Below are 16,397 nucleotides of genomic sequence, written 5' to 3' on the forward strand. Positions count from 1 at the left end.
GCACAACCCTGTTGACGGTGGGCTACTGTGTGATAACCCCACCGGCACAACAGCGTATTTCACAGGGACGGCCGCGGGACCACAGCTACTGTCGGTTCTGTTTAAACGCAAGTTCCGCGCTTTTTTGCGCACCGCACACAATTCTTGACACATTGAATTACGGAACAAACATTTATTGCGTGATGCGTAACGTAGCGTTTAAATTGGCTTGCGAAGTAGCGACGCAGAGGATAGACGTTATGACTGTAAACACAACGATCGAAGTGCGCAGGAAGATCGGCATCTCTGCTGGCTTCACGAAAATAATCGCTTCTTTTCATCATTTCTTTGTCACGTACAATGTTCCTTTTGCACTATTCTGTGCAGTTCGGAAACGCGGAAAGATTGCTCACAGTCCCGACGCGCGCCGCAAATCAATGCGCCCCGAATTCTTCACTCGCCGCGAAAAGAAAGCGCTGCCGTTGATATTCCACACGCATTCGGCGGCCCCGAGTATTTTGGCGGCTCACGCTCGCGTTTTGGTTGATTATGCATTGATTACTTAATTAGTGCTGAATGGTGTTCGCCGTCGACGTGGTGTACTGAGTTGGCTTTCCGTTTCGAGAAAGTTTTTTTCTCGGCTGGCGATCTCGGGAAGACTCGGTCACCGACAGTCGGCAAACTGGTTTTGTCGGTGTCCCCGGCCTCAAAGCCTGTCACGCTGGGAAGACATTTGGTTTTCGGTCGTGTCGGTGTCGTCGTCGGCCTAGTGTGACGTCTTGGTCTGCCGCAGACACGGTCGGCCGATGTGTGTGTTTCTTCCTGTGTCCTGTTTAAGTTGTTGCGCATTTCTCTTATATACTACACTTTATTTGTGCCCGTCAGAGAGTATGGATGAAACTGTTGTCTTTCTGCGGAATTTACGCCATCTCAAAATGGCTTCGCTCAAGCGGACTGGCTTCGCGCGCCAGTTTTCCGAAAGCAGTTTATGGTCTCTGATTGGCCCTTACGCGCTCCGAGTCTCCCATTGGCTAGCATAAGAGGCGCGTCATTTTTTTGTTTGCTCATGTTTTGCGTTCGTCGCTGCCGCTTCAATCAAGTCTGCGTTTTCACTCGTGTTTCTTGATGCACAGCTTTCTGCAGTTTTTTCTCGCGATCGATATGCTGAAAAACAGTAGGTTATAATCGTGCACGCAACGAGCCTTTGGAAGCCGTAGAAACAAAAAAAGAAAAAGACGCCGGCCACAGGCGTGCCGTCGGGACCTGCGTTACAGCCGATGCCGAAATTGTTAGATGCGCAGGGAACGTCAACCACGCTGTCCGATGACGACACCATGGGTTCAAATTACAGCGCGATTGCATGCCGGGTACACGTCGAGTTGACGCCGCCGCCGCCCCGTACTACTCTACGGGGGAGCCGGCGCCGCCATCTTGGGCTTGGTTTAAAGCTGTTTTCTTTGTGCGTAGTTTGCGTTTTCTCCAGGTGTTTCCAGGTTGCAACATTGAAATAATGCAACCCTGCACAGTTCTCACGTGGCAGCTATTAGCACTTTGCTGTGGACAAGCAAACTAGACTTGTCTGGGATGGACTACAATTTAAAAAAAGAAGACGAGGAAGACGTGAGCCTTCTACGACAGCAATGGGTTAACATAGGCAAAATCGGGGCGTCCTTAATCTCGATATGTTCGAACGTGTAGTTCCGGTTGCTCCGTCACTCATCTCCGCACTGGGCATTGAAAATTGCAGCCGGGGCTAGCTGTCCATTCACCACACCAGTAAGCAATGTCGACTGAACTACTAATTTCCTCACAGAGACAGAGACCCCTTGTCCACAAGAAAGCCTATGCCAACAACATGGAAATATCTACATGACACAAGGCCTTACCATGATTTATGATTGTCATGCATTCACAACAGCAACAGCCGAAATTGAGAAATCATGCTCCACACAGCCCAAAAACAACCGGGAAGTGTGCAAAACACTCGCAAAAGCTCTTACCTGACTGGCACTGAATGTAAAGTGAACCGTTTGTGCATAGTACAAAACGCTATCTCACTGGTTGCAGTATGTCACCGAAGTGGCAACTGGACAGGTTACAGCACCTCTGCTGGCAGTGTGCCTGAGCTATTAAATTCTGCGGGTACGTACTTGCATTTTCTCACTGGCTGCTGTCTGACGGAGCGTTCGACCTTCGGCCCAAGCTCCTCAGCCTCCGGTGGTTCCTGTTTTATTCTCATGATCTTGGCTGCTGGCAGATGGGCTGCGTTAAAAAGAAACACCCGCACACCAACTTAGTGCCCATCCATAACTGCAGCTTGTGTGAAAACAGGATGCTCAGTGCAATGGATAAACCTCATTTTGCACTCATTCCACTATGATATAAGGGAATCATAAGAAATCTTTAATAGATCTTCAGACAATTTTGACTACGAGGGCACCTTGTTACACTTACCATAATAAAATCACATTCAAGAAAATCACAGTCAAGCCCACTAACAATACACTTCATGCCAACGAAATATGACTGTTGTGAAAAATAATTGTTATAACCGGTTATGTAAAAACAGCAATAAATGACAAAAAAAGAATTTAAAGACAGGAAAGAAGCTTACGGCGCATTGTTTCACGGCATGTGAGAATTTCGAAGCATACAAAGAACGTGCTTCCGTTTGACCACATTAAGCAAAACTACTGTACTGCATTGGTATGGAAAAATTCACAAATTATAGCACATGCCAAATCTGACAGAACGCGATCTGATCGATGCGTCTAATCGTTTGGCATTCGCAGGAAAACATTTGGTAAGCATGGGCGCTCTTGCATGGAGTAAAAATTGGGCTCTGATCATTATGTTGCAAATGTTTGAATGTACAAGTAAGTGTCACATCACGACATTATTTACTACCAACACATGAAGCCGAAAGGCGGGCTCAAAACTAAAGTATACTTGTTGCATACGTGTGTGCCCTGTGAAATGAGTACAATGAAGTAGGCTCCAAGCTAATAATGAACAGTAGTCCACCCAATATATTGGTTCAGAAAGCGCATGCATCATCACGGGAAGCTGCAGCAGGACAGGTCAGCGTCTTCCATAACATGCTACTTTTCACATCAGATGTCAGTGTCGAGTGAAATTCTGCAGGAGAAAAATGTTTCTAGGAGATTGATTGTTAAAATTTTATTCTAATTGCCTGAAAATACTGTGTTCCTTTAATTGCGTGCACACACACACACACACACACGCGCGCGCGCGCGCGCGCTAGCGAATAAATGAAATGAGGACTCTGTGGAGCATTCAATTGGGAGTGGGGAAGTGGCCGCCATGAGCGCCTACAAACCTTTCTGGAGGTGTCCTACGTGTGCTACTCATTTACATCAAGATCAGACAACACATGAATGCGTTCCCTAGTGTTATCACTGCGGCGGTGCACATCCCTCTTTAGACCCTACATGCTCAGTGCAACATCAAAAGGACAAAGCAGCCTACGACCAGCGAGTACATTTCCGCAAAAACCTGCAAAAACCCATCAAACGGATGTCATCACCCGCCAAGCGCGACAATCGCAGTCAACTAACAGAGCCGCTGCGAAAAGCACAAGCAACGAAGACAAACGCGAAACAGCAGGCACCGCACCATCAACGACTTGACATATCATGCCGCACAATTCAGCACCAAGCATCTGCGCCCGTGCAAACATCAACGCTACCACGAACATCGGTATGGGAACGTGTGTCTCCACCTCCTGCAACGCCCATTGAACCGTCACAGCAGTGCACGCAACAACGACCGATTCTCCAGCCGGTCATTCCACAGCCTACAGTAGGAAGAGTTCCGAAGCCCACTTCCGATAACAAGGCTTCCAACAAGGAGACTAATGAAAAGAAGTAAGGTAAAAAGAGAAAAGTGAAATATTCTGGAGTTGTTATCTACGGGGGATGTGCGAGTGCGATTTCATGAACGTAATTAGAAATTTTAAACTACAGGTAGGTATGTGAGAAAGCTGATTTGAATTTATAGATTGAATTCGTGAAAGGGAATATTAACATGCCTGGGGAAATCATAAGGAGTGACTATGTGTGCACGATGAATATTAAACCTTATTCTGAACTCTTCCGCAGCGCTTGTCTCTTGTCCCGATGTTTTGCGCTGTTCCATCAAGAATGAATAACCAACATGCTCAAGCTGCTGTCCTGGCTTATTCTGAAGCGTGTCTGTGTTCGCACGATATACAGCAGCTGACATGTGGAACACTGAAGGAGATCACTATTTAGCCGTCACAACTGAAGTTACCCTTGATTGTTATGGAAAAGTTGGAGGCTGTGCTGACAGCACTGGTTAGCGTGGTCATGTGGCTGCAGACCAGGCAATGAGGCTTATTATGCAATGTGTACAGCCCGCTGTTTTAAAAATGCTGATTTTTGACGTTAAAATGTCCCGAAGGTTTCCGTTTCGTCGGTACACTACCTGTGGTGGCTCTTTAAAAAAATATTTGCAGCGTTCACTCTGCTCGAGTATGTTGTAGTGCGCGCAATGCGAGACATTGGGAACGGAGGCATAGTGCTTTAAGACAAGTTTCCTGCGGTTCGATTTCTGGGTAGCCCCATTCGAGGCACGAAGGATCTCTTCGCGGTTGAGTTTTGGTGCTCTGTCTTTGGCACCGGTATTTTTGACCTATGAGCGTGTCTGAATTCTGCACAGTTCGATGTGAAGTCATCATTTCTTGAACAGATGCGCCTAAATCGGTGTGCCTGTGTGGCTGCTCCCAAAGTGCAAACACTGCTGAGAATCCGTGGGCTTCCGGCAGAGCTTGGTAACGACCTTGCTTTGAGAGACCGTGATCGTCATATGAAGAAAATTCATCGTGCAGCGCGAATAGTGGCGGGAAAATTTGAAGGGTGAGCTGGGTGAGAGAAAATATCGTCGATGAAACGTTTATAGTAGAGCAGTTTGTCACCACATTTTCAAAGAAAATCCTCCTCTAAGATACCCATGAAAGTATTACCATAATTAGGCCCTATTCTCGTACCTTCCCTATTTTACCACTATTTGACACGCTTCAGAATAACATTTATTAACCATCGCGCACACCCAAAGTCCCTCCCTAATTTTCCCTTATCGAGGCATCTTAATATTCCCGGTCATGAATTCAATAACTAAAAGGTAACCATCCCGGAATCAAACTTCTCCACACACCATGCCAGAGAAGTGAGAGTCGTGTTTTATCTACACATTCAAATCAGCTTCACCGGGACTTAATGAGAGCCCTGGAAAACACACATCTACCTATAGTTTAAAATTCCTAATTAGTTTCATGAAAACGCACCCTCACATCACCCGAACGACCCCAGGATTCTGGCTCACGCGCCTCCGAAAGCACCTCGCGCCATCCTGCGGCAGCCAGCGGCGCGATGCCGCTTAAAGGCCCACTGTCCACCTTCCGGTCGAAAATATTTTCTGACTGTGACTGTGAGACTTCGCCCCTAGAACGCAAGGCCACAAAATGTTTTTGAAAAGCGTAACTAATAACGCAGTTACAGCCACCGCAATCACCCGATTCTGTAATGCTTCTCTCCTTCCGTTCCCTCGCAAAGGTTTTTCACTCTCCTGCCCGAGGTCGTCTAGCCTCCGCAAGACAAAGTCCCCTTCCTCCTCCGCGTTTGGCGGGAGGTGGGGCGTGTCACTCTGCGAGCGCGAAAAAAAAAACGGCCGAGGGAGCGCGCGCCGCTGGATTCAGTCTGGCCGTGGCGAGGGAAAAGCGCCAAGCGAGCGGTAGACACCCATCCTTCTCCCGTCAGTCAGCGAGACGGACCAATGGACGTCGTTCGCGGTACGTACGTCATTACCATATCATTACTGTGGACCGTCGGGTCAGCGCAGGATATGGGGAAGCTGGCTTCCCAAAGGAGAGCATGAGAGAGCTTTGAATCGTATTTTCGATGCATTGCGGCGCGCGTGTCACTGTAGCATTTTGCACAGACTATCTCCGGTACCTGACCGAAACACTGGGCTCCTTTGCTTAAAAGGGCCTTCCCTGGACAGTAAAAAAAATCGCTAGCTCGTCATGCATAAGAGTTATCGGTTGTTTCCCCCGATTACTACTTATAACCTTCGTGGAGTTTCTTCTTGTAATTATTTTATCTACGTATAGATAGAACACACAGGTTTCCTGGGCAATCGAAAAATAAATGAGAATTTCATTGAAAAACACCACTTCTCGCTATTTAATCATCGACTACTGCGCCAATTAGCAAGATATAAAATGTTCCCGGACTTTTACCTTCAAAGGAATTTAAATTTGGTTACAATTGACTGAAGGGGGCAGGTTCCTACTCTTGTTTTTCTAATCAGAAAATTTATTCCTGTCAGCCGGGGCCTCGCGGGATTGGTTGCTCCTCGAAGGCGGAGACATGACACCCTCACGGACCTCGCGACGGACATCACGGACCTCGCGACCATGTTTAGAGGAGACGACGCCTTTCATGCTTTGTTTTTGTTTTTTGTTTTTTACTGGGGAAAAAGAGGAGGATGTCGAGATGGCTGGCGGCGAGAGGAGGGGGATGCACTCGACAACGGATGGCTGTGGTTTAGAGGAAGAATGATTTTTGCACTTGCGTCTTCGCTCTTTCTGTTTGGTGCATCTTTAACAGCCTCGTTGGCGCTGGTACTCGGCGGAAGCTTTGTGCCGCGGGTTTGGAGCTTCGTTTTACGGTGAGAGGTATGACAGCTGTTCGCGGATTAGCTTATGTGCATAGCATTACTTTAGTGCCTAGCATTACAGTGGGACAAGAGAACAGTATGGAAAACGCTAGATACGCGTGGAACCACTGCCCCCTGCTGCTATATTAGTTGCATCCATGACCCTCGGAACAACCATTCTATAATCCTGGAATGGCAGACAGTGTCCACTAAACCCCATCAGAGTTATTTTACTATCAGGGCCATTTGAAAGTAAGATGTGGAAAGGCAGTTATTGAGTGGCGGCATGCGGTTGAATGAAGTTCATGCTGGAAACAGCGCCAACACAGGACGGAGTGAGACCAAGCAGCGCCTTTCTGGTGTTTTCGTTCCGTCCTGTGTTTCTTCCACAATGATCGTTAACCTACAAGCTCACTCTTCTGAATGAAATTCGTCTTTCAGTCAGAAGTCGTTACACGCTTTTACTTAAATGCGGGGAAGCTCACAGACACAACGAACGAGATGGGACTCGGTGTTTCGCTCATTGAATATGAATTGATGAAGCCAACTAGCCCAACAAAACCTTCGTTTAATGTATTTACGCGGCTAGCCTGCACGGTAGTTTCCCGCTGCAGGAAGTTCAGTCGAAAATTGCGATTTAAAAACATAGATTACAGAATATTAATCTGAGGCCTGCGCACTGCTGATCCGTAAATTTTCGTTTCACCCCATATTGTTAAAGCAGCACGCGTTTTATCACAACAATCTGTACATGTCGCTGCTCAAAGTCTGTTGGTAGAGTACCTCGATGCGCGTACTCTCCTCTCCGCTGACCGTGGCTGCCTACGGAGCGGGCATCGTAATGGCATACGTCAGACGACGCAGTTGTCCCCACCCTGCAACGGCGGGGGGGAAGGGGGTAAGTGCGCGCATCGAGGCACCCTATGCTCGTCCAGAGCCGGTTCTGCGCTCGTCGCATTGGGTTCATGTAAACAGGGCTAGGGTTATGCTAAGGCTATCCGGTCGGGTCGAGAAGTTGTGGGGTCGCGTCGAGGCAACGCCGGCGTAGGGGATGGGTTGACTGGACTCGACGCCATTGTAAGAAGCATGTAAAAAGAGGAGAACAATGGGAAAACCCTAGAGATGGGGGGGGGGGGGGGGGGTGACACATGGACAACAAGGCTTGCTTGGATAAAAAATAAAGAACATATTTTTAAGCATGCATTAATTCCATATTTCATGGCTCGTGGCTATGTACATAAAGTGAGTTTAGGCGGTCGAGATTAGAAACAGGAAGTGTTACCAGAGTAATATAAATACAAGTAAAAAATGTTAGGCAGTAACTGGTCCAGAGTTACGCGACAATATTTGATGCCCAATTTCTCGATATTGGATGGCCCCACGACCGTATACTTCTGCTTGAGATAAAGCATTTCTGCAGTAGTTTGCGTTATGCATCTTCTGAAGTTGAAATGTTCCTCCTCGCTCTCTCAGGGGTGACATCTGTAACTTTTTGTCTGCAGCACACCCCCAATAGTGTGCGTTCAGTCATAAATTGCGCAAAGAAACCCAACTGTCCCGTTCTCGGCGTATTACGGGACTCATAAGCGTCCAGGATGTGAAATCCAGAGACAGCAAGCGTGTATATATATATATATATATATATATATATATATATATATATATATATATATATATATATATATATATATATATATATATATATATATATATATACACATCTCAGGTTTCCCGCCGCTGCATAAAGGCTTCACGTGTTCCGCGAGGCGCGCCTTTGCAGCCCTTGTGCGGCAGTCAAGCGCTCATGTTAAAAGGAAGCCCAAACGCTTTTCGAAATGAATGATAATGTGGATGGTTCCGCGTGTTGGTGTTTCAAAGTTCTTGGTACAGCGCAATGGATGCGGACGAGAGGGGGACGCAAACAAAACACGCACGGGCACTGGCTTACAAGTTACAACCGACAAGTCGAATGCAGAATTTTTTTAGGCGATCTAAACAGCAACCAAAAACAAGAGAAGACATGAAAAGGAAAGGGTGGTTAAAGAAGCTTCTCCTGAACAACATTTCAAGCCTCAACACCTATCTTGAGAACTGGTCTTTGTGATGACAATGGGAGGAACATTTTCTGCAATGAACCGCTTAGTGGCCTTTGACACAATTTTTTACTGTAGAAGAACGGAGGTTCGGGCTCAGCCCCTAACCAACTAGAAAAATTGGGGGCTGCCGTTCAAAGGAAGAGTGAAGGACGCAAAGGAAAGTACAGCATTAATCATGTAAGTAAGTATGTTCTGTGTCACAAGGGTGTAGTGTGCCAAATTCCGCTCTCTTGCGGCCGAACGTTAACGTTAGGCTCACTAATGCATTAGACAAACTAGCCACAAACCTAGCCAAACATTGCTTTTCATGTGTTCCATTTTTTGTAGATACGTACACAAGTGTTGTTTGTGCATAATGACCGGCGCACAAGAGGAACTGGCTGATGCTTTCCATATCATCAGAAAAACAGACGGGTGTGTCAGCACACCATCCGTGTCTTTATCAGCCAGAGAAATGATTTACAAAGGTTTAAGGCTCATTGCACACACATGTTGATTTGTAATTTTATCCTGATAAGTGCGTCTGGGTTTGACGCATGTTTTTGACGTTGCACACGTGCGCTGATTGAGTAGCGTACAAATTGACGTGTTTTTCCGAATCAAGACAGTTGTAAGTTCAGCGCTGTCGTTGTGTACCTCCTTCCACTCGTCTCTGTCCTTTTGCGCTGTTGCTTGAACATGGACCATTTTTTACGTCATTCTTATGTTAACACAGTCATTTAGGCAGCTGCCCCTTTGCCTAATGTAAGTTTTGCCACACAAACCAGTTTCTTATCACATGGAACAAAACGGTTTCTATGATACTTATTACTTTAGCTGTTTTTTCTTGCCGAGGGTTAACGCTATTGCATATCTTGGATAGCTTCTATGAGCGAAAAAGACCGCTTTCACCTCTGAGAGGCCCATGATCTTATAACGTGAGAGTGTGGCACTGTGGAATAATGGCAACTTTTTGTTTCTTTTTCCATTGAATAAATGTTGACTGCTAAGCCTCCCCATTTTGACCGATGTTTATTGTTGTCTGTTTCTAAACTTTTTAAGCAACGGAATTAAGAAGGTGTAAAGGCTACCCTGGGCTTCCGCTCCTATCTCGCTGTTTTTCAAAACTATAGATTGCATGACGCAAGGAGCATATCACTTAGGATAGGCGCGATGCAAGATTCTATAGGCATCTAAATTTCTGTAAAATATGTTCATCCCAGGAGCAAAAAGTCGGAGAGAGATTTAGAGACAATATGAATGGAAAAGACTATCAGAGCTTCGCTTTTGTGTGGCTCAAGGAATTCGGTAGCTTTATACGAACTTTTGGTTAGGAAAGGTAACACGTGCGAGCCCTGTCGCTCCACAATTCCCCTGACCCTCCTAAGCGATAGGCTCCCTAAATCTCTTTAGTGCTTCCTGCGATATTATGGTGATGGCCAACGCCACCCCTAGCTGACGTCAGCTTTTTCAAAAAATGTTGGTTCAAATTCTCTGAAACGTCCTAGGGCTGTATATTCTGGCATTTTATCTCATATTTCTTTGTGTCAGGCTGATATTGACGAAGAATGTAAAACGTACGTAGACGACCGTCTATGCAGCAGTAGATCGATTCTCGCCTGTGACGCTGGATTTGCAAAGCGCGATCCCCTTGAAATTTCTAAACAGACTTCTGCATACTGCACGTTGGCGTACGCATGAGTTGCGATCGACAGGGCAATCAGCCGCGCAATCAGCTCTTTTGGACGCCTTTACATTTTTATTTTGAGGCATTAACGACCATATTTGTGTTCAAAATGAAGACAGGTTTCGATCGACAGGAGAATCAGCGGGGCACGCCTTTATATTTTATTTCGAACCTATCACGACCACATCTGTGTTAACAATGAAGACTGGTGACCTCCATTTATCCTCAACTCTGCACTATCCACCAAGTGTACCGTCGTGTAACATATATTACCGCGAAGCACACACAGCTCGTTCTCTCAAAAAACTGTTGCCCTGCCCCAGTATTGGATTCGGTATTTTGTTGGAAATATTCGGAACATATGGTAGGAAAAATGGAGGCATCGTTCACAAATAAAGTCTATAGGTGTCCACCAGGAAGTGAGATACTGCACATTCCTCCCCCCCCCCCCCCCCCCCCCCCCCCCCAGCAGCTAACTTAATAAAACCTACAAAAAACCGTGGAATGGAAAGATGCACGTTAAAGGCGGTATCGCGTGTTCTCTGAAGGTCAAGCTTGTGCGTTTACAACTAGTGTCGTGGAGCACGTGTGTGTGTGTGTGTGTGTGTGTGTGTGTGTGTGTGTGTGTGTGTGTGTGTGTGTGTGTGTGTGTGTGTGTGTGTGTGTGTGTGTGTGTGTGTGTGTGTGTGTGCGTGTGCGTGTGCGTATGCGTGTGCGTGCGTGCGTGCGTGTGCGTGCGTGCGTGCGTGCGTGCGTGCGTGCGTGTGTGTGTGTGTGTGTGTGTGTGTGTGTGTGCGTGCGCGCGCGCGCGCGTGTCTTGGGTGGCACACTATTTGGCGCCATTTCGAGATCGACATAACTCAATAATCTCGAGCGATCTGTTCATTCCTGAAGCATAAAATGCAAGCAGCCTGCACGGTAGCCAACTTTCTCACATCTGCGCTCCCGTAATCCGCCTTTTGCGGGAGGATGTGGCGCTATGATGCGGGAGCGGGCGAGAAACACATTGGACGGCAGTGTAGCAGACGACGCGAAAGCGCACGATACGAAATGGCCACGCCAACGCTGGTAGAAAGCGAAAGCGCCCCCCTTTTTTGGCCTCGGGGCGGAAAGTAGTGACAGTGATTGCAGTATATCATGTTCACGCAGTATGGGGGAATGTACAGAGTTTTCACAATCCACTCATAAGGCATCTATATACTATCTTCGTATTGTATGAGCGTGTAGCGCGGGTCGTCTTCGACGTGACAGAATGAGACGCTCTCAGCGTGCAGGTTTTCGGCTGACAGGAGAGCGCGGAGGCAGAGAGAGAGACAGAGAGGGATATCAAAGGGCAAAGCAGCAACGGGGTTTTTTGATGCTGCAGAGCTAGGTGGAATCGTCTCCTGTGACTTCTAGCGGCGCATATGAACGGGGGGTGTCTTGAGTTACCGAGCACAATGCGGTAACCGCGGCGCCGGCATGGCGCAGTGGGCGTCGCTTCCTCCTCGCGTCATCTACAAGCGTGCAGCTATAGGATTTTATCTATGAAGCTCGGCAGAGAGGCACTTATACACACCCCCTGAAAAGGGCATTGTCCCGGCCGGAATGCACACCTGCAGGAAACACGCGGCATTTTTCTGGCAAGGGATGATTCAGCTTTGTAGCCGGTTTCTGCCCTCAGGAATCAGAACGGATGTGGTCGCAGTGGTGAAAAGGTTATCGGTGCACAGAGAATGGTCATTCTGTTGTGAAAGGATCCACAACCTTTCTGCCTCCGCCACGATTTCTGCGGAATCAACGACTTGGTGACACATGTGCATCTCCTACATATCGGATGCGCATCTCGGTCAGGAACCCACCCTGTTCTACGTCCAGAGTGATCCACTCTACAAGTGAACGAGCATGAACCTTCCAGGAGACGTGTGCCGGGTGGTTTCCTTGCCGTTGCAAACGGTTGGACGATGACGACGATTATCAAGCTCCCTAACGAAGTGCATCTGATTGCGTACACTGTTGTGTCCGAGCTAATTTATTGCTCAGAAGGCGTCGGTGTGTCTGCGTTCGCTCCACGGGCATCTCAGCAAGCTTCGTCTGCAGATGTCTACCCGGTCTGCACGCACGCCTCAACAGCCGCTGTCCTCACCCATGGCCATTTCGAAGCACCGATTTGGCCGCTTTGTGAAGAAACGGCCTGTCTTCCCAAGAAGAGCCTGGCCTGTTAATGACCTACAAAGGGGCGGCGGCGGAGCAAGCGACCGTCGTCGGAGCCGCGCGGTGTCGGGTTACGGTACTCGACGTCGGACAAAAGCGGAGGGAGAAGCCATCGTCGGCTTCGCGCGAGGTCTGGCCTGCTGGCTGAAGTGTTTGCTGCTGCGGGGGAGACCCACAGGGCGCCGAACCGAACGGACAAAAACAGAGGCAAGCCGTGAGCATAGAACGATGGGGGGTCGCTTGTGAACTGGCGACGTGTTTGTTAAAGTGTAGTGGTACACGTGCAAGAATGTGCGGGGCGGGGTTCAGTGATGCAGTGCGCAAACTGTCACCTCGCACTTTGCGATTGGCCCGTGCCAAAGATGAACTAATTCCCTGCCTAGGGATCTAGAGAGACCCAAAAGAATAAAACCTGGTGTCCGACATCTGGAGAGGGCTTCCTTCTGAAATCTCCAAAGTGTACACATGCAAATAAACTACTTGTATTCAGCTCTAATGAAAGCTCCACGTCTCCGCGGTTCCTCGACGCCTCGCCGGTCAACGCTACCCTCGGCTCCGGTCCTGTGCGTCCGGCGTCGCGACAACACCAAAGGAACAAAATCCGAATGGCGTGCACGAAGCCTTTAAGGTAAAAAAAAAAAAAATGCTGTGCGTCGTGGAAGAGTGTCAAGTGCGTCATATGCTTCGAGCGGCAAAAACAGATATACAGGTATGCATGCATCTAAAGGAAATATGCATGATACCTACTGGAGTTCGCACCCAGCCTGTAACGCACCAGTGATATCAGCAATGAGGATTTCTTCGGTGCGTGATTGCTTTTGTTGCGCCGGGGCCTGATGGCGATGTATTTTGTCGTTTCTTTTCTTTATGTGCGAAAGGGCTAGGTAGCTTAGATATCACAGGCGGCTGTGTGCGCTAGACCGTAATATTTAGCATGTTTTACCATGACTGCCGCCTGACTAACAAGAAAAAAATACGGCGTTTGTTGAGATGCACCGCCGTTCGCGAGCCTCATGACAGGCTCAACCACTCGGCTCACAAACGGCGGTGCATCACAACAAACGCCTATTTTTTTTCTTTCTGTTTTTGCTGTTTTCTTCTTCCGCATCGCACCTAGTGTGGGATGGTGACCACCGCTGTGTTCGTGGCTCAACGACACACTTCCCTTAGGAGACTGTACGCCTTTATTTACAACTTATTTACATAAACGTCGTCAGATGCGACATCAAGAGGGCTAAACTGCAAATGAGTGAACGATCGGAGGTCAGAGGCTAGCAGAATCAGGCCTTGGCCTTCTGCTACACTTTAGGCCGGAGTCCCTTGAGGCCTCCGTCAGCTTAGCCCCTCCTCGGACAACCCGTCTGCACTCGACACTCGTCGGAGCCCAATTCTTCAAACCGTTTTCAAAATCCAGTCTAGTGCGTAGACCAATGAACGAATGACAATCATGTGGCCAAAAACATGCGGCAATGTTTTTAAATGGGCTGGTCAATCACTGTGCCACATATGCCTCTCTCCTACGCAGAGTAAGTAAAACAAACACAAAGCAAGCACTAAGCAGCAAGTGGTTGCGCATACAAACACACACATCTGCGATTTACACTCCCGAAATCTTCCCACGGTTCACGCAAAAGGCGCCAAGCAGTCGCAAAGATTGTAGTAGTAGTAATAAAAGCACTTTATTTTAGAGCAGGAATCAACTGCTCAAAATGAAGATCGCCTGCCACACCAGGCCGAGCTGGTCCTCTTCGCCAGCCAGGTATGCCAGGAGAGGACTGGGGATGAGGGAGGGGGTAGAAAGGAGATTGGACGGCGACAGGGCAGTGGAAGAGGCAGTGTGCAAGATCCGCATAAAGCTCAGGGCAGTTGGGACACGACGGGTCAGAGCGAAAACAGTATAGGTATAGCCTTGCTGGTGCAATGAGTTTGTTTGAATTTTGCATGAGCCTGGGAAACAGAGAGACGGGAGTGTGGTGCAGGGAGAATGGCGAGCTCCTGTCTGAATTCTAGCTAGGATTGCGATATGGCTTTCCGGATCAGAAAACCCTCGTCGCTCGATGGGCTGGACCAGAGGATCGCTGGAGCCCGGTTAATAGTTTCGCAGGTGAGCCGATTACACAGCTCATTTCTAGTAATACCCGAATGCCCATGTAGCCATCTCAATGTGACGAGGCTTCAGATCAAAAAGTGCCATATCTAGGACAACGTGTATGTTTGGGGGTATGGTTCTCTTTTGAAAGGCACGGAGGGGGTCCTGGGAATCAGTGTACACAACATATTGTTGGGTCTGGGAAGATTAGTGAATTCCTGGACAGCATGCACAATCGAGAGAATCTCCAAGGTAGTACTGTCTGGCGGGTCTAGGTATGGACCCCTGGTAGAATAGAGAGGATCAGGTGAAAGAGGCGAATGCATGATCAGGGGCCGTATTACGGACCGCTCTATAATTGAGAGCGCTCTAAAACGCCCGCTCCTATTGGTCGCCGTCGCCATCTTGAAAAATTGCGTCACGGGATGCTGCGATTGCGTCGCGGAGGCGAAAAAACGGATGACGTCGCGCACCTAATTATGCCCGTAGTTTTAGACTATTTTTGTAGAGCGCGATGAGACGGTCTAAAACGTTTTAGAGCGAGTTATAGAGCGAAAATGGCGGCGGCGTCCGCGGTGGAGTGGTGTGAGTGGTGGCTCCGGCGCTGAAGCGGCAACGCCGGCGCGAGCAACGACGAAGGGCGGTGTGTGAGAATGCGTTCTACTTGTTCGGCGAGTTGTTCCGACGCCTATTTCGACTTGAAAATGCGAAAGCGGAATGGTGGTGCGATGAATGCGCCGATGAACTGTGATGAAGCTCGCAGTCGACCGCTCTTGACGGTGCGGCTGTCATGCGTGCTTCGATCTTTTTTTTTTTCTTTTTTGCCTCCGGAGGATTTCGTCTCCACAGGTAGTCGGCCTCTCATAACTGATGGTGAGCAAGTGCGTGCGTCAAATGGCTGAACTCAACTACTGCAAAGTTGGCGCTGAAGGGTGGTTGGGCTCCGCAGTGCGCCCAATGCAAAAGGCGGAGGCGAAGGCGACATACAGTGCAAAACGAATAAAAACGAGCGAGGTTGGTAGTGTACGCTCAACCGCGTTGCTTTTCTCCGTGCTCGTTCTAACAAGCATTTGTGTGTGAGACGTTCGTGTGGACATAAAAGTTTATTTTGCCTGTGCTCCGCGATCGATCTTTCTTTTGTTTCTGTTTCCTAAAGAAAAATAAACAAAGCCCCGATTACACTGCTTTCAATATGATTTCTCCGCGCATTTAGGACAATCACACAGTACCTTGACATCAGACGATGCGCAAAAGCCGGCACTATAGCCGTGGAATCAGCTGTTTTACTGAAAATCGCCATTTTTACGGTTTGTTTACCTCTGCCAGCGCGCCCTCGCGGCAAAAGAAGCTACCCACAAGAGCGTTTAATTGCAAAACTGCAGCTGCTTCTTGTTTTTTTTTATGACATTGAACTTTAAATGTGGCTTTTTGAAAATATAAAACTTAAGTTAATTTATTCACACGCTATATCTATAAAAAAGTTAGCAAACGGCTTCTTGACGTGCGAATAAACCTGTTGCCGTGAAAATAAGCGGCCCGGGGCGGCACCCTGGCGATCATTGGTTGATTCCGATTTTCGTCACGCGTTGACGTCTCGCCGAGACGTCACGGCGTCGTCATTTTGACGTCACGCTCTATAACTTTAGAGCGAGAACCGTAATTCGGCCCCTGGGCT

General features: G+C 48.1%; 1 protein-coding gene across 1 annotated transcript in view; it reads right to left on the minus strand.

Moving 5' to 3' along the window:
* The window catches only part of LOC146171715 (chromobox protein homolog 3-like), a 56,130-nt gene that overhangs the window by 21,130 nt on the left and 18,603 nt on the right, over window positions 1-16,397 (minus strand). The window contains exon 2 of the mRNA XM_084586358.1: window positions 2,130-2,241. Within this exon, the coding sequence (XP_084442484.1) occupies window positions 2,130-2,218 (89 nt within the window). The 5' untranslated portion in view covers window positions 2,219-2,241. The remainder of the gene's footprint in view (window positions 1-2,129; window positions 2,242-16,397) is intronic.

This window comes from Amblyomma maculatum, unplaced genomic scaffold, assembly GCF_055883805.1.
Source record: "Amblyomma maculatum isolate TAMU_Amacu unplaced genomic scaffold, ASM5588380v1 scaffold_18, whole genome shotgun sequence".
Lineage (NCBI taxonomy): Eukaryota > Metazoa > Arthropoda > Arachnida > Ixodida > Ixodidae > Amblyomma > Amblyomma maculatum.